The 23,093-nt window shown below is 42.2% G+C and overlaps 1 protein-coding gene across 25 annotated transcripts in view; it reads right to left on the bottom strand.

The window, feature by feature from the left end:
• The window catches only part of plcb4a (phospholipase C, beta 4a), a 628,445-nt gene that overhangs the window by 34,705 nt on the left and 570,647 nt on the right, over positions 1-23,093 (bottom strand). For 23 of the 25 annotated variants that reach the window (XM_069932452.1, XM_069932447.1, XM_069932454.1 and 20 more), the window contains 4 exons: positions 16,659-16,760; positions 15,950-16,007; positions 7,577-7,663; positions 3,193-3,229 (listed from right to left, as the gene is read on the bottom strand). In XM_069932452.1, coding sequence (XP_069788553.1) covers positions 3,193-3,229; positions 7,577-7,663; positions 15,950-16,007; positions 16,659-16,760 — 284 coding nt within the window. Of the gene's footprint in view, positions 1-2,966; positions 3,114-3,192; positions 3,230-7,576; positions 7,664-15,949; positions 16,008-16,658; positions 16,761-23,093 lie in introns of those variants that run through there. The other 2 variants (XM_069932457.1, XM_069932472.1) reach the window with 2 other exon arrangements.

The following is a 23,093-nucleotide window of genomic DNA, read 5'->3' as shown; positions in this document are numbered from 1 at the left end:
AGCTGGAGAAACTCAGCAGGTCAAATAGTGTCCTTTATATAGCAAAGATAAAAAATACATTAATCGATATTTTGGTTATTTTTTAAAAATGTATCCTGATAAAGGCCTCAAACCCAAAATATCAGTTATGTATTTTTATCTTTGTTATATAAAGCATGATGCTGAAACAAGCCATGAAAGACCTCAACAATGAAGACGCTGTTTACATCCGGTACCGCACGGATGGCAGTCTCTTCAATCTGAGGCGCCTGCAAGCTCACACCAAGACACAAGAGCGACTTGTCCATGAACTACTCTTTGCAGACGGTGCCGCTTTAGTTGCCCATTCAGAGCCAGCTCTCCAGCGCATAAAGGACACTGTAGTCCTGAAGACCTGCGGTTCCAAAGCAGCTACAATACTGACATGTACTAGAGTGTGGAAATATTCAGTTATATCCTGTTTATAAAAAAGCTTGCTTAGATCGAATTACACCAATTACCATCAAATTAGTCCACTTTCAATCAGCAGTAAAGCATCACCGAGAGTGTCATCATGTCACGCTTTTAATGACCTGCAAACTGATGTAGAGCTGAGGTTTGACAGGATCATTTGGGTCCAGGTCCTTTGCAGGCTCAATCCAAACATGTACCTATGGGCTGAGTTGGTGAGACAAGGTCTTTGACATTAGGCAGCTTTTGACCAAGTGGTGGTTGTAAGGTGCCCTGTACAACTTCGTAAAAATGGGATAAAAGGGAAACACCAAGGTTGTGGTTGGAACCGAAGGCTGTGATGAGGTGTAAAGTTGGGTGGGGCTGTTGTAGCCAAATTGGACAGTTGCAAGCAATAGGTGCTGAACAATAGTACTATGAATGAATTCTCCTGGCTCTTTTATACTGCTTGGTGCCCATCATCTGAGCTTCAGGAAATACCTCAGCACATTGACCTCGGCCTAACCGCTTTCTTCACCAACAGCTTTCCTTCCATCTTGAAGCCATAAATGGGAATGTTTAATTGAGTTAAAGTCCATCTGATATTCCTTGACCCACTTTCAAGTTCATCTAGATCCTGTTGCAATCTAAGGTTACCTTCTTCTCTCTCCATTATTTAATGTTTAACATTAAATAATGTTCAACTCATTTGCAACACCTCAACAAAAAAATTCTTCAGCCAGAGAGTAGTGAATCTGCAGAACTCATTGCCAGAGACCACTGTAGAGGCCTAATCATTGGGTGTATTTAAAGCATAGGTTGGTAGGTTTTTGATTAATAATGATGTCAAAGGTTATGGGGAGAAGGCAGAAAAATGGAGTTGAGAGGAAAAATAAATCAGCCATGATTCAGATAGCAGATGGGCTGAATAATCTAATTCTGCTCTTTGTTCTTATGGTCACTGGCAGGGGTGCAACCTGGTATCAGAAACAATCCAAGTAACTAAAATGATTTAAAAAATCTTAAAGATGGTAAAAGTAAGCACAAGAAAACTTTGAAGCAAACTTTGTTAAGTTGGAAGTTATCTTTTTATATCTGAGTCACCCTGCATCCATTAAATGCTATTCAAATGTGCCAGTTCTGACAAAGGGTTGCAGACCAAAAGTGTTGGCTGTTTCTCTTTTCACGGATGCTGGGATTATGGAGAGAGAAGAAGGTAACAGGACCTAGATGAACTTGAAAGTGGGTCAAGGAATATCAGATGGACTTTAACTCAGATAAATGCGAATTGTAGCACTCTGGGAGGTTAAACCAAGGCAGGACTTTGTGAATGGTCGGGCCCTTGGGAAAGTTGTAGAACAGAGATTCGGGGTACAGGTTCATTGTTCCATGAAAGTGGTGACGCAGGCAGACAGTGCAATGAAGAAACAATTTGGCATGCTTACCTTCATCAGTCAGGACAGTGAGTACAGGAACAGGGGCAACGTGTTACATCTGTTTAGTACATTGGAGAAGCTGTACTTGGAGAAGTGTGTGCAGCTTTGGTTACTCAGCTTTAGGAAAGATATCATTAAACAGAAAAGATTCACAAGAATGTTGGCGGGACTGGAGGGCTTGAATTATAAGCAGAGGTTAGATAAATTGAGATATGGGCTAAAAGCAGGCAAGTGGTACTAGCTTGGTTGTATTGACATTGGGAGGAATGGCCTGTTTCTGCACTATAGAGTCCTATGACTCTGTACCCATTTTTACACTAATCCAATCCTAATCCATTTTATTCTGCCACTTTCCCATCAACTGCTCCAGACATTCTCCCCCTCACATACATACGAGGGGGCCTAGTAATTTGCACCTTTTTGGGGTGTGAGAGGAATAAGAAGCACCCCAAGCATCTGCAGACACAATGTCTCTGAAGGGATTCTCTTTTACTTCCTTTTCTCATCTTGATGTTGGCACATCTTTGTGTGCCTTTCCAGGTCAGACAAGAACAACAAATGTGGTGTACATGAGGATTTAGGAACCCTGAAAGCCATGTGGTCACAGGGAGAAGGTGCAAACTCCAAAGATCAGGATTGAACCTGGGCCACTGGAAAAGTGTTCCTCAGAGCTGCCCCACTCTGGAAAAATTGGGAAGATTTTATTTCTATGTTAAATGTGATCTGCAGATCTGTTTGAAGTCAAAAGGATAATTTATTACTTTCCTGCCTGGAGAATGTTTGGCAGATTGCATAGTCACCTGTGAACCTCCTTGGAAGTTTATGTCCATTGAAATAACTGGTTTGCAACAAGGCAGGAGTTGACATCAACCACAGTTAATGATGCCCATTTGGTTGTTTATCCATGGACATTGCAAAGAATACCCAATGTTTATAGGTTAACAAATTGTTGCTTTTTGTTCATTTTAATGTAATAAGGCAACTCCAACATATTATGCTGAGAATACTTCATTTACTAACCAAAAAATGTAAAGTACCAATCTATCATTTTATCTCCATTAACTCTTCGCAAGAGATGGTAGGATAAATGCAACAAAGCAGGATCATGGGTCCTTACTAGTCTCCGAACTCTGCTCACACACCGATGATAATCTCACAGCATCCCGAGTCTCAGCTTGAAAAGTTCCGTGGCTAATTCTTCGCTCTTCGCAGCGAAACCTCAAATTTCACATCAGTGGATGTAAAACCTAATTTTATATCAAAGTATGGCTATCTTAATTTGCATGTGAAGTGCTGTCAAATTAAACAACAGATTTGATTGTTGTTTGGTAATTAAGAACAGTCCTACCTTGAATGCCAGACCCTGCATGACATGATTTCAGCAGCTGTTTGTACAAAAATAATAATCAGCGATTACAAATCAAAAGCGTATACAAAATGAAATGCTAATGTTCATTAACATGTTTCTAAATGTACTTTACATTTGAACTCTAATGGTAAAAGCAAGAAATTTAATATGATATTTTGGCATAATAACATTGTTATTAAACATTCACTGGTGTAGTACTATAACAAATAATTCATAAAGATGATGGTTTATTCCTTTTATAGATTTATATGTGATTGATGGGCAATGAATGGACAATAAAATTATCGAGGTGGAGGCTAAGAAAGGATATGAGAAGTATCAGTGCTGTCGAGATCCATTGAGATTCGCAGATGAATTGTGCAGATGACCAAGCAACATACCTTATGTCACAATTAGTTTGCAGTTTGGAGAAGAGAGGAGCCCCTATCACTAAACTGATGAGAAATAAAACATTGCACCTCCTAAGTATTTTGAGAAGATAGACAAATAGATGTGAGTCACATTGCATCACACAACAAGCAGAAATAAGTTGTGGCTTTTGTGTGTCTGTTATAAAAAAACAAGACCAAAAGCATACTAACAGTATATCATTTTGTTGATGACTCAACATGTAGAGTATTAACGCCTTATCGGAGGTGCTTCCTCATCTCTAATTTCTTTTATTGTTCCTCCTGCAATGAGAATTAATGGCCTTTTTTTGAAGAGGTTTCTACATGACCAGTAACCTGCTGGGACTATGGTAGAGCACAGCCTGGTGATGAATTTGCTGGGCATTGAATTGCTTTATTTATATTCCAACATGGCTGAGCTCAGCAGCAAATTAAGACACAAATTTCCTGTGTGAACATGATGCAGGGAATTGAAATTCATGCCACTGATGGCACTAAGTGCACTGTCGGATTGCAATGGTGTGTTGCTCTCTCCCTCAGAAATTCTTTCCTCAACTCCATTGAGGAAATTTGTGCTAATGAACAGGATGAGTTTCCAGACAGTTATGCTTGTATTCATCCCAGACATGGATTGTATATTTTATTTGGAACTCTCTGGGATGGGCTCTCTCCTTACTTTATCATCAGTTTTCTCTATCTTTACAACCCTCAAGGCTGTGACCCTATACGAGGCAGCTTCAGTCAGCCATTCTTCATTTCCTTGCACCCATGTCTTCCTGATGGTGCTACAATGCTGAATAACCGAGACCATTACAGATGGGCCCATATCCTGCCATTGCACATCTGCAACATAATAAACCAGCAGCAGGATCACTGGTTTCACTCCCTAAATAAGCAATGACAACTCTGTTTAGACTGGAGATTGAAGCTGGTATATTCCTGCTCAGTAACTAATCAACTCATCAACTAATGCAGTGAACTAGCTTGGGCCAGTTTCACCGATTTTGCCAATGTGAAATAAGATACATTCCAAGAAAAGCCTGGAGAACAGATTATTAAACATAAGTATCTTGTTAACAAATGTAAATTCAGCAAGTCCACCTTCCTGTAGGCCCCATGGGTAATTTCTACAATAGCTGCATTACAATTTGACAGATTGAATTGTCCAGCCAACGCACAATTCTTAGAGGAATTTAACTTCATTTAAGGTAGCAATAGGTGACAGACACCCCTCATCCATGTTATTGCCCAGTCAAGGGAGAAAATGTACTTTGTATTTTTTTTCTTGGGTGAGGGATGAAGCAGCACTGTGAAAGAATTCTAAAGCAGAGAGGAGCACAGAAGATACAATTGGAAAACCAGGAAGGTGAGCAGGGTGCATGATCAACCATTTTAATTTTTAATTTAGAAATGCAGCACGGACTTTCTGGCCCATAAAACCACACAGCCCAAAAACATCCTCGTGTAATTAACCTACTTATCCTGTACATCTATGGAATGTGGGAGGAAACCAGAGAAACTCACTTGGACACCAGGAGAACGTACAAACTCCTGACAACCAGCGCTAGATACAAACCCAGGTTGCTGGCACCGTAATAGCCTGTCAAATCTAATTGTGCCACCCTTTTTCAAGTGAAAAAAAATCAAAGAAAATCTTGTTGTATTAAGCAGAAGGAAAAGATGAATACAAAAAATCAGTTTCTATTAGAGACTGAAAAGCTAGCTTTCTGCAGAGGTAGAAGGAACGTGTATGGTTCTCAGTGAGCATTCTGTGCCAGACTTCAAAATATTGCTAACAATAAGGAAGAATGAAATTATTAAATGATAGACATGGAAGGATATGCCAATAATTGCTTCAATAATTGTAGATGTTGAGGCACAGATAAGATGTATCCCAAGATCCCAAAAGAAGGGGGGAAGGAAACAGTGAAAGATATAATAAGCCCATTTTCATTCCACTTTGGCTAAAGGGGTGGCATTGGAGAATAGGAAGATGGCTAAAATGTGAGAAATTGATAGACCAAACGAGGTAGTCTCTTGTCAGAGCTGTCAAGATTGTTGAAACATTTCTGAGAACCAACCAAAAAGATAAATTAGAGACAATAGTCATGTACAGTTAGCTAAGGGTGACTGACAAATTAATTTTTTGAGGACATAACAAAGATGGTTGATACTTATTCTGACGATGTGGTCAAAAGTTACATATGGAAGATAGATTTGGAAAATAAAAGCTCATGAAATTCGTGGGAAACTAAGTAAATGCAAGAGTAATGGTCAACAGGAGTTTTAATGGTCAGAGGACCAGGTCCTTCATTCTCGTGGCAAAGTTTAATGATCTCGACTTGAATTTCAGGACACTTAATGAAGAAGATTGCCAGATTAGCTTGGGCCCCTGGAGACTGCCGCCTGGGGGCCCCACCAGGGTCTCCACTTTGGCCTTGGTGGTTTACAGGACCGAGGTCCTAATGCGGGTCTCTACCTTAGCCCTGGTGACCTCACAGCGAGAAACGAACTCACGACCCCTGGTTTACAAAACAGTGCTCTAACCACTGAGCTATTGTAAATATGCTCAGAGATCCCCATTGCAGCTCATTGATTTTGTTTAGATGGCATAAGATTTGAAGAGTTATAACATCCAAGGCCACTTACTGAGTGAATGAGTGGGAGTAACTAAAACATTCAGCTGTTGTCCAACATGGATATGACAGGTTTAATGGCAACCTTCTGCATCATAAATTTTCACAAGTCTCTGCTATGAATGTTAAGCATAATTCTATGTGACTCTTCATTGCATTCAACTGATTGAAAATGTGTGTAGTTGAAATGATAAATACTCATAATGATTACAGGAATGATGGCTTCATTGTGCCTCATTATAAAGATATTTTTTTCTAAATGTGCACACGATTAAATTATTTCACGAATTATTAAAACAAAAGAATACTTGTTCTGTTTTCCTAATCTTGTTTTGAAGTTGCCTTTCCTAATTATTCATACATTATAATGACCTGTGACAGGGTGACTGTAACAGGGCTAGAAAACCTGGGATCACATCTGGTAAGGAGTTTGTATGTTCTCTCCATGATCTGCATGGATTTCATCTGAGTGCTCTGGTTTCATCCCACCATCCAAAAATGAATAGTGTTTGTAGGTTAATTGGTATATTTGGACAGCCTGGGCTCATGGGCCAGAAGGGCCTGTTACCGTGTGGTATCTCTAAAAACATTAAAAACTGGTTTGTGAAAACTTTTTTATTTTGAGGGAAAAATGTGCACTCTGTTATTGAGTACATAGGGTACAACATGCTTCTATTCAGTATTATTCCTTCATAAACAGCTTGCAAAAGTGCTCAGACTGTTCAAGTGCTAAATATAAAGGTTCTGAGAATGATGAAGCAGCATAAAGCTTTAGCAGCTCTACTCACAAGATACTTATTTTTGTAAAGACCACCACATGAATATTGCCTCATCAATCTAAAATGATAACTTCTTTCAATTATCTTATACAATACCAAGAAAACAGATCACACTAAAGAATTTAGTATGTACTCCCTTGGTGTATACAGATACATCAAAGAACTAAGGAATCACATGTTCCAAAGCATGTGTTCCATGATGAGCCAGTAATTACATTTTAATCCTGTTTTTGTATTGATTTTGTTTAGATGGCATAAGATTTGAAGAGTTATGACATCCAAGGCCACTTGTTTATCACATGAAAGAGAAACGCGAAAGACTCATGGAATAAATAGATGCATAACAATCCACTCAACATGTTGTGCTCAATTCTTTGGCTTGTACATTATTTTTATGTGAATACCTGTTCATCATCAATATCTGAGAATAGTTAAATATGAATATTAGATCATTCATCACATGGGCTCGCAGGAAAGGTCTTTGTCTGGTTGGAACATAATCTCTTTGTTTTCCTCCTCATGCCAACAGTTTAATTTTAGGTACATTTAACACCTCTACCTGATCATTTTGTCTCTCCAAGCCTTCCAGTTGTTCAAGCTGAGCTTTTTTTAATTGGTCCATTTCCTTCAATTGCTTCATTGCAAGCTGAAAAATGAAAATGCTGCAGCTTTATTGAACATAAACACGACTGGCTGCAAATTATATTTTGCTGACGCACAAAAATGTGCAACACCTCTCTCAAGTCTATGGCTAAGACCCTCTGCATCAGACCTCTTGAACTGGTTTTGATAATAAGAATGCTGCGGCAATATTAACTGTAGAAACTGCATTATATTCAGGGAGACCACTTTATTAACATCAGTGAGCAGAAAATATCAGCAACTAACAATTGTTTTAAATAGGTAAAACAATGACTGCAGTTGTTGCTGAATGGTTAAATAAAGAGCAGTAAGGTTGAACAAGAAGGATTTTTGACCAGATTAACATTGGAATACTTTGAAACTATCTAATTACAATGAAAATGTCTTGGGTATGAATGTGGTGAAGGATGAAGTTTCCATCTGTTTGAAACAAATCAAAGGCAATTGATGGATAGAGAAAGGATTGTTTCCTCCTTAAATTATGAGCCAGGAACAAAGCCATATTCTACATTTTGACCCTGTAGCAGCCCGCTGCCCATTCTATGGGCCGACACAGTAAACAGTCGTCGAACATGACGATCGGGCAGACAGCATACGGGATAAGATGCCCGCTCTCATAGGCTACAGGAATAGCAATCAAATCAGCCAATCACAGCCAGCGAATTGCAGGGGGTCCAATCTGGGCCCACGCATCCGGGTCAACCAATCAGCACCTGGCCTTGTTAGAGCCACCCTCCAGCGTTGACATGACTGGCTGCCTATAAAAGGCAGAGCTGCAGCCCAATAAAGTCAGTGTCAATGACACTCCCTTGGTGTGCAAGTCTTCTTTCTACCTCAAGCTATAACGTAGTGGCCCTGCTACAACCCAACCATTTTCAGTTCAGAAACTAATTAACGTACTTAATACAACCTTGTATGCCATAGTCAATGTTCACAGTACCACCTCCTCTACAATGAGGAGACCAAATAATAGCTTCACCTTTCTCCTTTAATGAGTGGAACACCAAGGTTCCTGTCAATGGTCCAATCTATTCCCATCCATCCAGTTTAATAGCAGTGAGTTTGATTTTTTTGATTTCCCAACAAAACAATGTAAATTTGAGGAACACGACTCTTCAAGCATCACCTAGGTTTTATTTAATGTCTTTAATCTGGTAAATCAATCAAATGAACTTCATGGAAGTACTATCGGACACCAAGTAATCAAAGATAGTTTATGTACTTTTTACTCTAAAACTACTGTTTTTCTGGTTCACCTGGCCCTTCAGGAGGCGGATGTGACTCTGTGCATAAATCTTAGCTGCCTCCTTAATCTAGGGCCACGAGGAATGAACAATAAATGCCAGCATTGCCAGTAACATATTCGTATCACGAATAAATACAACTATCAAAAGATGTAAATTTTAAGGAATTCCTTTTTCAAGAGTCATGGAGAGTTTGGTGATAGCAGCCAATCATCCAGAAATATGAAGGAAAAGGTAAAGAATTGTAGCAGGGTCACTAGGGTTAAAACTCAGATTTTAGTTTGAAGTAAAAAGAAGACTCGCACACCAAGGGAGTGTAATCAACGATGACTTTATTGGGCAGCAGCCGGCTTTGTCACCACCAGGGTGTGGTTTGAGTGAGGCTGGCTGGTCATTGGTTGTCCCGGATCCGCGGGCCCGGATTGGACCCCATGCAATCCGCTGGCTATGATTGGCTGATTTGACTGCTATTCCTGCGGCCTATGGGAGTGGGAGTCTCATTCCAGATGCAGTCTACAAGTAGTGTTCGATGACTGTTTGCTGTGTCGGCCCGTGGAGTGGGCCATGGACCACGACATGACCCACCCCCCAGAACCGGCGAAAGGGACACTGTCTTTTGGCGGCCGACCCCTGCGCCGTGGGGTCAGGTGAGTAACTAGCTGGTTAACGTCCAAGTGGGCCAGTTTCAGCCGGTCGAGTGTGAAGGTCTTCTCCCTACTGCCAATGTCCAACATGTAGGTGGAGCTGTTGTGTCTGACAATGCGTTATGGCCCTTCATAAGGCTGTTGAAGGGGTGGCCGGTGGGCATCATGTCAGTCGAAAACGTAGTGACAGTCTGCAAAGTTTTTTTGGGACAAAGGTTCTGGCTTGCCTGTGAGCTCTGGGCTAGTGAGAAGTCGAGACAATGTAGCTGCCAGGAGCTCCCCCAAGTCCTTGGAAGCTGCCACGAATTCTCCTGGGATGACTAGGGGTGCGCAATAGACCAACTCGGCAAGGGAGTTCGTCTGCCCAGTTTGGTCCAGTTAGTCGGGCCATCAGAGCTGTCTTCAGGTGTCTGTGTGACCTCTCCACTAGCCTGTTGGCCTATAGGTGGTGTTGTCGTGTGGTGAAGTTGAGTCCCCAGGGCATTTGCTAAGGTGGTCCACAGGCTGGAAGTGAATTGGGCCCCCATCAGATGTTAAGTGTTCGGACCCCGAGATGTGCCACCCAGGTGTTCAGTAATGCCAGTGCACATGTCTTCGTGGAGATTTCAGGTAGCAGCATTGCCTCTGGCCATTTAGTCATCTGGTCAACTATGATAATAGATAACGTTCACCTCTGGATACAGGTAGGGGCTCCACAATGTCTATGCGCATGTTTTGGCCCACTGAGTGACCTCTTTATGGAGGCTGTGCCAGACATAGAAACATAGAAGATAGGAGCAGGAGTAGGTCATTCGACCCTTCGAGCCTGCACCGCCATTCAACGAGATCACAGCTGATCTTAAAGTTCAGTACCCCGTCTCCGCCTTCTCTCCGTAACCTTTAATACCCTTATACTGAAGAAATAGATCTAATTCCCTCTTAAATATATTTAATGAACCTGCCTCTACTGCCCTCTGTGGCAATGAATTCCACAGATTCACCACCCTCTGGGTAAAGAAATTCCTCCTCATCTCGGTCCTAAATGGTTCGCCTATTATCCTCAAACCATGGCCCCGGGTTCTGGATTTTCCCATCATTGGAAACATCCCATCTGCATCCATTCTGTCCAGTCCTGCCAGAATTTTATATGTCTCTATGAGATCCCCTCTCAATCTTCTAAACTCCAGGGAGTACAATCCCAATTTGCGCAATCTTTCCTCATAAGTCATTCCTGCCATTCCAGGTATCAGCCTGGTGAATCGCCTCTGCACTCCCACCATTGCAAGAACATCCTTCCTTAGATAAGGTGACCAAAACTACACACAATACTCCAGGTGGGGTCTCACCAAAGCCCTGTACAGCTGCAGTAAGGTATCCTTGTTCCTATACTCAAACCCTCTTGATATAAAGGCCAATATACCATTTGCCTTTTTAACCGCCTGCTGTACCTGCATGCTCGCCTTCAGAGACTGATGTACAAGTACCCCTAGGTCTCTCTGCACTTCCCCATCTCTTAATCTATTGCCATTCAAATAGTAATCTGCCCTCCGGTTTGTATTACCAAAGTGGATAACCTCACATTTATCCACATTTTAGTGCATTTTCCATGTATCTGCCCAGTCCCTCAATTTATCCAAATCACACTGGAGCTTCCTGACCCCCTCTTCCATGCACACAACCCCTCCTAGCTTAGTGTCATCTGCAAATTTGGAGATATTACATCCAATCCCCTCATCCAGATCATTAATGTAAATTGTGAACAGCTGGGGTCCCAGTACAGATCCCTGTGGTACCCCACTGGTCACCGCCTGCCACTCAGAAAACGAGCCATTTATCCCAACTCTCTGTCTTCTACCTGCCAGCCAGTTCTCAATCCTCATCAATACTTTGCCCCCAATCCCATGAGCCTTGATTTTGGAAGCCAGTCGTTTATGCGGGACCTTATCGAAGGCCTTTTGGAAGTCCAGGTACACCACATCCACTGGCTCTCCCCCATCTATTTTACCTGTCACCATCTCAAAGAATTCCAATAGATTTGTCAAGCACGATTTACCTTTTGTAAATCCATGTTGACTCCGTCCGATCCCTTCTCTGCTAGTCATATGCTCCGCTATTACATCCTTAATAATGGATTCCATCATTTTGCCCAGTACTGATGTAAGACTCACCGGCCGATAATTCCCCGCTTTTTCTCTACCCCCCTTTTTAAATAGTGGGGTAACATTAGCTACCCTCCAATCCATGGGTACTGATCCTGAGTCTATCGAGTTCTGGAAAATAATTCTTAAAGCATCTGCTATCTGAATGGCCACTTCCTTGAGTACCCTTGGATGTAGATTATCAGGCCCTTGGGATTTATCTGCATTCAATCCCATCAATTTCCCCAAGACCATGTCCTTAGAGATACTGATTTCTTTCAGTTCCTCCCTTGCATTAGTCTCTATGTTTCCCAACATCCTTGGGAGGTTATTTGTATCCTCTCTTGTAAAAACAAAACTAAAGTAAGAATTTAATTGGTCTACCATTTCCTTATTCCCCATTATATATTCCCCTGATTCTGACTGCAAAGGACCTACTCTGGATTTCACCAATCTTTTCCTCTTGACATATTTATAAAAGCTTTTGCAGTCGGTTTTTATATTTGCCGCAAGCTTACTTTCATAACTGTTGGCCACCATTCTAACTGTAATCCTGATAGCAGGGTGCGCCAAATTGTGGACCGAATTGAAAACCCGCCTCCTCCATGCGACCAGAATGTCAGGGTATGGTTTACCAGTCGAGGTGTCGCAGAGCAATGTGCAGTTACTTGGGGTGATTGGGATGCCCTCCAGTTGCAGGCCAGTAGTGCTGTCTGGTTCGCTAGTTTGTCAGGGTCTGCTTGCTGCACATCTGCCAGGGCGACATAGTCGATACCCAAGATGGGACTGTGCACTGCTAGGATAGTCGGATGGGATAGGGCAGCGATATGTTCAATGTCCATTGAAAATTCAGTTATATAGGACAGGTGCCACTGTTACCTGGCTGACCAAGGGCCTTACACCTTGCTGAAAGTAAAGGTAAATGGCTTGTGGTCTGTGTAAATTTTGAACTTCCTGCCCTCCAGGAAGTAATGGAAATGCTGAATTGCCAGGTATAGCGCTAATAGCTCCCTACCAAAGGCACTGTACTTGAGTTCTGATGGCCTGAGATGTTTACTGAAAAAGGCCAGCGGCTGCCACTGTCTTTTAACCAGTTGCTCAAGTACACCCCTGAACGCTGTGCCAGAGATGTCTACCGTGAGGGCAGTCAGAGCGTCTGTCCTGGGATGAATAAGCAGGGTAGTTTTGGCTCGGACGTCTTTGGTTGCTTGGAAAGCCTCGGTCATCTTCTGTGTCCATTGAAGTTCTTTACTGGGCCCTGCCATGAGGGGAAATAGCAGACTTGTGATGCGGGTCACTGCAGGTATGAAGCGATGATAAAAATTGACCATATTTGCAAACTCTTACGGTCCCTTCACAGTTATTGGTCTGGGGAAGGAACAAATTAGTGTCCACTTTGGTGGGTAACAGTCTGGCCCCATGTTGGTCAATGTGATGGCCAAGGAAATCAATTGTCTCTTGGCCAAACTGGCACTTGGCCGGATTGATGGTTAACTCAAACTCACTTAGCTTGGAGAACAATAGTCTTAAGTGAGTGGCGTGCAGATTGTGGGTGTGGCTGGCTATTAAAATATCATCGAGGTAGATGAAGGGGAAGTGCAGATCCCGGCCCACTGCATCCATCAACCTTTGGAAAGTCTGAGTCGCATTTTTCAGCCTGATTGGTATTTGAACAATCCAAAGGGGGTTATGATGGCAGTTTTGGGAATGTCATCAGGGTGAACTGGGATCTGACGATATCCCCTTATGAGGTCCACCTTAGATAATATCTGTGCCCTTTGCATGGGATAATTGTTTGGCGTGGTGTCCTCATTAAGGTGGCAGTAGTGCCCGCATGGCCTCCAACCTCCAGCTGCCTTAGATATCATATGGAGGGGGGAGGCCCATGGGCTATCAAAGCGCTGCACAATACCGAGTTCCTCCATCTTTTAAAACTCTTCTCTAGCCAGGGAAGACGCTGCACCCTGGCATGGAGGGAAGGGCCCTCTGTAATAATTTGGTCTCTCACCCCGTATTTGGGTTCTGCCAAATTGAAATGGGGCATAGTGATGGAGGGAATTCCACTAAGACTCAAGTGAATTCATTGTCGGGAGTACTCACTGAGTGTAGATAGGGGTTAGTAAGTTTGGTGCCCTTCAGCAAGAGTGTCTGAAGTGTCCAGGTGTGAACCAGCCGACACCCCTTAATGTCTACAAGTAATGAGTTGACTCTCAGAAAATCGGCAGCCAGTAACGGTTATATGACCGCCACCATAAACTTCCAGGTGAATTGTCTGTCCCAAAAGCAGAGGGGAATTGTATGGCTGCCAAATCTCCGAATGTTGGAGCTGTTTGCTGCTCAAAGCTCTAGGCCAACCTTGCTGCTGCGGGCTTCTAGGCTGGATGGCGGAAGGACTCTGTACTTTTCCCCAGTGTCCACCAAGAAGTGTCGGTCCGACGGGGTATCTTGAATGTGGAGGAGGCTATGCAGTTATCTGGTCATCGCAGCCATCAATGACGGCCTGCCTTGGTGTTTCCCTGAAACACGCAGGGGGAGCAGCATCGACGGGCCTCAGTACCCCACCGTTGATGATAGAAACAGTACTTCTCACCAGAGGGGTGCGTAGATCAGGTGGTCAGTTAGTCAGACTTCCTGGCCGGGTGTTGCTGACAAGGTGCTGTCACCTATTTGAGTGAAGCGCATGTGTTCCTCTTCGCTGCCCATAGCACATCTGCTCGGGCAGCCACCTTCCTGGGGTTATCGAAGTCTTCCTCCGCAATGAGCAGCCGGATGTCTTCAGGCTGGAACAGGGGGCAAGAGTTGTGGCCATTGTTGAGAGCGAGCATATTTCTCATGAGGGCAGAAGGGGCCCTGTCCTCCAAACCGTTGATGTGCAGCAGCCGGGCCGCACGCTCGCGTTTTGAGAGCCCTAAAGTGCGGGTTAATAGCTCCTTGATGGCCACATACTTCCCTTGCTCCGGGGGCTGCTAGAGGAAGTCTGATGGGGGCTGCGGTGTCTTGATTGAGGACGCTGACCACGTGATATTAGTGTGTGTCATCTGCGGAAATCTGGCAAATGGCGAACTGCGCCTCGGCCAGCTGGAACCACACCCGTGGTTGCAACATCCATAAGCCGGGCAGCTTCAACACTACATCGTTGGGTCCAAAGTGCCATTTAGACTAGTCGGGGTCACCACTGTAGTAGGGTTGTTGTTCGGATTATAGCTCAAGGTAGAAAGAAGACTCGCACAACAAGGGAGTGCAATCGACACTGACTTTATTGGGCTGCAGTTCTGCCTTTTGTAGGCAGCCAGCTGCATCACCACCGTGGCGTGGCTTGAACGACATTGGCTGATGATTGGTTGTCCCGGATGCACGGGCCTAGATTGGATCCCCTGAAATCCATAGAGTGGGTTGCGGGTCGCTAAAGAATACCAATGATAGAACATAGAACATTACAGCACAGCACAGGCCCTTTGGCCTATGATGTTCTGCCAACCTATGTAACCACAACAATCTATTCCTTCCCTCCCTCACAACCCATAATGCTCTATTTTTCTTACATCCATGTGCCTATCTACATCTTTTAAATGTTCCTATTGTACCAACTGCTACCACCACATTCCAGACACTCACCATTCTGTGTAAAAAAAAATGGTCTCTGAAGTCTCTCCTAAACGTTCCTCCATTTCCCTTAAACAGATGTCCTCTGGGATTTCCTACTGTCACCTGGGAAAAAGGTGCTTGGCACAAGAGGCCAAATTTGGAGGAATATTGGGAACATTTTGGAGGCTGGAGGAGTTCTTAAAATTGGAGATATGAAACATCATTAGTGAATCATAGTGAATTTCAAATTTGCTGGGCTGAGAGTGAGTGGCAGTCAGTGAGCATGAGGGCAACGGTTGAGCCAGTGGTAAACAACTGATTTCAGATTGGCATTATCTTCTGTATTTGATTTCAGCTAAACCAACTGCCTCCACCCACCCCGAAGAACAAAAGAAATATGTGAAATGTTGATGGAAGTCAGACACCAGCTAATTTTTCCTGCTGGGATAATTGGCAGGTAAAGTATTTCCTTGGTTTGTTTCAATGGAGCAACTCTAAGTTATTGCTAAGTTGCAATCAATAAATGAACACAAAAACACAGAAAACAGGAGAACGAGTCCCATCTCAACAAGATCATAGCAGATCTAAGCCAGCATAATTTTCCTACCCTGTCCCTCAATTCCATGAATGTTCTGCCTTCAATTTAACATCCTCCACAGCCAAGGAAAATAAATAAATGCAATTATACATGATGGCATACCCGTTTCCTTTCCTCCAGGAATTTTTTCGTGTTGCTGCTGTTCAGTTCCCTGACTCGCCTGGAAAAAAAAATAATTGAAAATCTTTGAATGGAGTTTCAGAGCAAGGTTTGACTTCCATCAGCAGTGGAGCCACAAGATCTAGGGCAGTGAAAACTAAATTGTACTCACAATTCATTGATAACAACCACCCTACATTTGAATATCACAAAATGGGGGTTCATAAACTATCGATTGGAAAACGTTGTACATATGACAAAAATAATGAAAACATAAAATTTTGCATGAGATGACTAATTTTTTTCAGATGTAAAGGTATGGCTGGATCTTGTTGCTTTATGAAACAACTTGGCGGAGAAACCTCACAAAAAATAGCATCAATGAAAATAACATTTCAGTTTGAATTTAAATATTAATGGTGACTCAGTGCCAGATAGCAAAGCTGCTTCACAGCATCGTGAAACAGGGTTCCATGCTGACCTCTACTGTCTGTGTGGAGTTTGCAGATTCTCCTTGCACTTATATGGGTTTTCCTGAGGCTCCGGTTTCCTCCCACAACACAAAAATGGGAGATCACCAGGTTAACTAGTTACTGAAAATTATTCTGGTATAGGTGGGTGAACTTCGAAAAGTCTTCTTGCAATCACTTTTTCATAAAAAATATATTGGCTAACATTTTCTGATCATGTTTACAACAGAGGATCAACTTGCCTTTCCCTTTCAGCTTTATTTTTGATGCTTTTATCATGACTTATGGCTTTGCTGTTCTCCATGGAATTCTTGGCTTGATTCGCACGCATTTCCTTGCTGTGTCTTTGACATAAACAGAGAAAATAAATCAATGAGATGCATTGGTTCTGATCGGCATCTTCTAAATTAAGGAGACCACATTTTATTCAGTTGGCAAATGTGAGCTATCCATTCCCTTGCTATTTTAATTCTTCCCACCCAATCTGACCTCTCTGTCCTTTGAATTCCAAAATAGTTCCGGTCAAACTCATCAGAAGTTTTGGTCTCAATTCAAATGTTAACAATTATTGACCTAATGTAAATCCGATATAATTCAGATAGTAGATGCTCATAATACTCCGCTGTTTAAAACTACACTTGATCATCTTTTCTCTCTCTCATTGTTTTTGTTGTATTACTTTTGTCATTTAATCTGTCTTTTCTCCCATATCATTTTCTCTCTTCCCTTACCCCACCCTCTCCTCCTGTACTTGCAACAGCATCCAGGACTGACAAATCGTAGGGTTTACCCAGTTATTGTTTGGATGGATACTGACCAACCTGATGGCAATTTCCAGCCTTTCCTAGGTAAGGTGCAGATTTCTGGCATTTGCAGCATTTTGTTTCTTTCATCATTGCCCAGAGGGGTAAATGTTCATGGCAGAATTACCTTCAGAAACTGTTGAACTCAAATTTAATTCAGAGTGCTGCACTGAGCTTAGTGGAAGACAATGCCACAGGACAGAAGCAGCCCATTTGGGCCAATTTGTTCATGCTGACCAAGCTTATCCCATTTGCCTGCATTCGGCCCATATCCCTCCAAACCCTTCCTATTAATGTGCCTGTCTAAATGTCTTTTGAACATAACAATTGTTCCCATTTCCAACAGCTCATTCTAAAGACAACAAGCTTTATTTTGTAATTACAAACTGGCTGGTAATGCCTCCAGTATATTTATATTTATTCTTCCATACAAAGCAAGCTACATTTGCAAAATGCTTACCCAAAATAGTCATAGACTTTGAGACACAGGACTGAACCAGAGCTTCAACGATGTTCCAGCCCCACCCCCTCCACCGACCATCAGTCATCCATTAATTCCACTTGCTTTATTGAACTACAACAGTTCTGTGTTCCACTGATGGTGACAAATTGCCAACATACCTCCATATCATGGTGGCAGTGCAATGTGGAGTGTAATACGCAAAGTGGTATTCCAAAAAGAGCAGTGAAATAAATAAAACTGGTATTTGTAATGAGAGAAGAAAAGTTCTACATATAATGAATGGTTCGGTATATAATGATCTTCCGGAGGAGATCTGGAGATCTATTGAAAATGTAATGAATCGCATGCAACAGCCATTGGTGCTGGGTCCATAAATTTTACAATTTATATAAAGGATTTGGATGAAGGCACCAAAGATGTGGATGCTAACTTTGCCGATGACACAAAATTTGGTGGATTGTCAAGAGAATGTAAAGTGTCTACTACAATGGGATATGGGTGGGCTAAATGAAGGGATAAAGATCTATAGTATAATTTGAGGCATTAATATTTGAAACTATCCACTTGCATGAAAAATATAAAAGTAACAGAATCCAAATGTAGAGATATTGCTCCAAGAGAAAGAGGAGCTTGGGGCAGAAGTATGATTCACATAAGGCTAAAAGGCAGGTACAGCAAACAAATAGGAAAGCTAACAGAACGTTATTGGATTTTTCAAGAAAGAAATCAATCCAAAAATATGGAGGGCATGCTTAAATTAAATAGGTTATTGGTGTGATCACAAATGCAGTAGCATATTAGTCTTCCAGTGCATTATGGGATACTTGATATGAGCCAACTGGTTAATCAGGAAAGGCTGGATGGTTTGGCTTATTTGACTCAACGTTCAGAAGTGATTTGATTGAACAATACAGATCTGGAAGGTTTTTGACAAGGTGGTAAGAATGTTTCACCTCATGGGACAATCTAGAGCTTGGGGACACCATTTAAAAGTAAAAACACAGAAATGCTGGAGGAACTCAGCAGGTCTCACAGCGTCCAGAGGAAGTAAAGGTACACAACACATGATCAAAGTCTCCAAAACCATGGTTCTGTGGAATTAAAATGGTTGGCCACTGGGAGGTCCCCATTATTGCAGCAGCAGAATAAAGATGCTGAATGAAATGATCTCCCAGACTGTGTCCAGTCTCTTTGATGTAGAGGAGACCACAATGGAAGGACCAGATACAGTAGATGACCCCCATAGATTCACAAGTGAAGTGTTGCTTCACTTGGAAGGACTGTTTGGGCCCTGAATGGTGTGAGGGAGGAGGTGTGGCCACAAGTGCAGCATATAATTTTTTTTAAATTTAGACATATAGCACAGGGGTACATTACAGGCCCATCCAGCCCGCAATCGCATGCCACCTAAATTTATTAATTAACCTACAATCCCTGTACATTTTTGAAGAGTGGGAGGACAGGGAGAGTGAACAAACTCCTTATAGGCAACACCAGATTTGAACCTGGTTCACTGTACTGGTGTTATGCTAATTGTGCTGCCCACAGGGATATGTCCCAAGGGCGTAATTAATGGATGGGCTGAGTGGACGATGGAATCCCAGAGGGAGCAGTCCTTGCAGAAAGAGAAGAGGGAAAGAAAGGGGATGATGCATCTGATCGTGAGATCATATCTTTTTAAAAAAAATCATGATAAAAGTATTCTGCAGAGATTACCATTTTAAAAAGTTTTAAGTTAGAATACTTCAAAATATGGAGCTAAGTGTTATGCTCCCACAGAGTGTAAAATATTACAATGCCCTCAACATCTGACCCAGGCAAGTCCCAGAGATATAGCTCAGGTCAAAGAAGTAAAAACAGAAATGCAGGAGGAACTCAGGAGGAAAATATATATAACCGACATTTTGGGCCTGAGGCCTTCTTCAAGGTAGGAGTAAAAAACAGGCAGGCCTTGCTGTTTGGAGTTTACTGTTTACAGTAAAGGTTTTGTATTTAGTAAAAACAATGCTGGAGAAACTCAGCAGATTCAAAAAGCATACTTTATATAACAAAGATAGAGAAGCAAAACCAACATTTTGGGCTTGAGCCCTTCATCAAGGTGTGACAAAATGGTGGGATGGAGGGGCATATGGAAAAGCACAGGCCCACGGAGAGAAGCTAATAGGTGGATAAGGGGAGCGGGCATAACAACAAATGGAGAGTGGGAATGCAGCTGCAGGAAGTACCACACTTGCGCCACTCTCCCTCACCACCATTACATCCCTGTAACCACCGTCTAGCACACCCTCAGCCTCCCGAATGATCTGGAGTTCATCCAACTCCAGTTGCAATTCCCTAATGTGATCTGTAAGAGCTGCAGTCAATGCACTTCTCGCAGATGAAGTCATCAAGGACACTGTTGGCTTCCCTGACTAAGCACGTTCTGCATGAGGAGCATGTCCCTACCCTGGCTGCCATTCCCACTATCTATTAAAGAGCAGATTTATAAAAACCTGTCCTTACCTTGCCTCAACTCTTACATTTCCCCCTCATCCTGTTTACCAAACCCTCTCGAATCAAAGCCTCAAAGTCCCACACCTACACCAGGTCACTCACATACTGGCCTCTCCTCTTGACCTTACCTTCGTTTTATTGGCTGCAGCTCATTGGTCTAACAGTCCCTGACAAGATTTAAATGAGCACCTACCTTCAACTAGCTGATAAGGGTTTTTGTTTAAAAATATAATTAATCATGTGGTATTGCATTGGTAAATGCAAATTTAATGCTGCACAACCTATAAAGAACTTTTTGAAATATAAACAGATTATACATTTTAAAACTATTTAGTTAATGCCAAACTATTTAGTTAAGGTACAGTAAAAAAAAATTAAAGTGCGTCCCAAGTTTAGAACATTATTATCAGTTGCATGTCCAAGGATTTAAACTGTACCTTAAATGAGTTGAGTACACGACAAACTGAAGGCACAGGTAAGAATAAAATTGCAATGCACCAAAGTGCTGGGGAATCTCAGCAGGCCACACAGAATCTATGGAAAGCAAATAGGCAGTTGATGTTTCAGACATGAGCACTTCTTCAGGTCCTGATCAAGGGTTCAGACCTCAAACTTCGATGACCTTGTGCTCTTCATGGATGCTGCGTGACCTGCTGAGTTCCTCCTGAGTTGTGTATTGCTTTCATTTTCCAGTATCTGCAGACTCGTGATGTACCTCAGTACAGTACAGTGAAACCTGGAGATAATGTGATCAGCCAGCGGTTCCCCTTTTTATCACCCTCTTTCCGGAATTGAAATTGTTTTCATATCAAATTGGAACATGCCAGTAGAAGACGAAAATCTATTTCAGTGAAAGATAAGCTTCGCACACTTGATGCAATCCAGAATAAATGTCAAACCCTAGTTGTATGTGACATTCATTGTTTTGGAATGTTGAGGAAGAGGCGGGACTAAAGGCCAAACGCATGAAGACAGTCAAAGATGTCAGCCTCGATGACTCCCTGTATGCGTGGTTCATTCAAGCGTGCTCAGAAGGCCTTCCAATTTCTGGGTCTATTCTCAAAGCTCAAGCCGAGCAGGTTGAACAAATGATCAACAGAGAAACTTCACAGTTAGAAGCTAGCAACAGATAGAAAGACTGGTTTATACACCATCACAGGATTTCTCAAGTGTTGTGTCTGGAGAAATTCACTCAGCCAACAGTACCACCACCAGCGAATACCCAGCAGAAATAAAAATGTTCTTAGAAGAAGGTGGCTACATCGAAGAACAAGTGTATGACTGTGACAAAACAGGCCTCTGTTACAAAATAATCCCAGACCACACAGTCTAGCATAGATGATGCCCATCGACATGAGGGGGGTCAAACAATGCAAAGATCGCATGACGTTGTTGTTTTGTGTTTACAAGATTGGAACACATAAGATAAAACAGCTCATGGTTAGCAAATTTTGCTCACCGTGGTGTTTCCACCATGTCAACGTGAAGTCGTTACCGTTCGAATACATGCATGGCAGCTATGCTCGGATGACCAGTGTCATCTTTGAGGATTGGTTTTACAAAACTTTTGTCCCTGCTGTTGGTGCTCATTTGTGCAAACAAAAGCTAGAATTCAAAGCTCTTTTACTTGACAACTGTCCCACCCATCCGCCAGCTGCCAACCTAGTAAGCTGCAATGGAAAGATCCAAGTTTCTTAACTCCCAAAGAACACTACATCCAAGATTCAGCCCCTATATCAGGGCATCATCTCCATGTTCACAGGCGTGAATTAATTCATAGAATTGTAGACTAATCAAAAATGCTGGAAGACTATCTGAAAAGCATGAACCACTAAGCAGTCAGCTCCTCACGTTTGGAAAAATGCTGGGAGAAACGTCTGGGTCCAACCTTTCACCATGACAATCCACCAAGGAAGATGAAGATGATGAGCAAGAATTCCACAGCTTCAGAGATGAAGAGGTGAGTGAGGCACAGAGACTGATGAAATTAGCAAAGAGGATTTTCACCAGTGGCTCTCTGCCGATGATGAACGCCCGACACATGAGTATCTGACGGACTCTGAGATTGTCTGTAACATTACTTTAGAACCAGTTCCAAAACCACAGGAGGATGATAATGAGGAGCCTCCACCCTCACCTCCAAAAGAGTCTGAACCTTGAGGTTAGCCTACGTTGGCTGGAGACCCAGGAAGTGGACCATAAAAGTCCTCCAACTCAGAAACATTTTGGATTTTGCTCGTCGCCCCCAGCGACCTGCTGCGTTCAGGCAACGAACACTCGATCACTTTTTTAAGAAATGATGATTGTAAGAAACAAAAAAAAGATTATTGCAATTACAGGTATTGTACATATGCTCTTTATTTTTTTTGAAAATGCTGCTTCTCGTGACCCCAATTCACCACAACCCCACTTTTCTTGTGATCTGATTTTTGGGAGCTGAACCATTGCGTTATAATGGAGTTCCACTGTATTAATTATTTGTTCTTTTCTCTTTCTTCACCCAAGATTTCAGTACCTGCAGTCCTAGTGTTTTTCTACAATATTAATTATGATGCACTGATGTTGCTCATGCATTAAGAGCTAAAATTTATTTCTATTTGGTGCATGACACTTGCCTGGTCTTCATTATACCTGGTTCATGGCTTCTTGTGAACACTTTTTATCTTCGCTGATTTTGACTGGTCCAAGAATAATTTGTAACATGTATATCAAATTTGGTATCCCAGAAGCACCATAATAATCTTCATTGAACAATAAATCTTTTCATGCTCAATATTCAGTTCCTGAACAAAGAAAATCTACCTCGCCGGTCCTTTAAATACCAATGATTAAAACACAATGATATGGAAGATCCAAGATAATTTTAGCTAATTCAGCACATAATGATGCCTTTTGCTCTATCATGAATAATATAGTTC

The sequence above is a fragment of the Narcine bancroftii genome, chromosome 4, assembly GCF_036971445.1.
Source record: "Narcine bancroftii isolate sNarBan1 chromosome 4, sNarBan1.hap1, whole genome shotgun sequence".
NCBI classification, from domain to species: domain Eukaryota; kingdom Metazoa; phylum Chordata; class Chondrichthyes; order Torpediniformes; family Narcinidae; genus Narcine; species Narcine bancroftii.
This window is presented reverse-complemented; position numbering and strand designations above follow the sequence as displayed.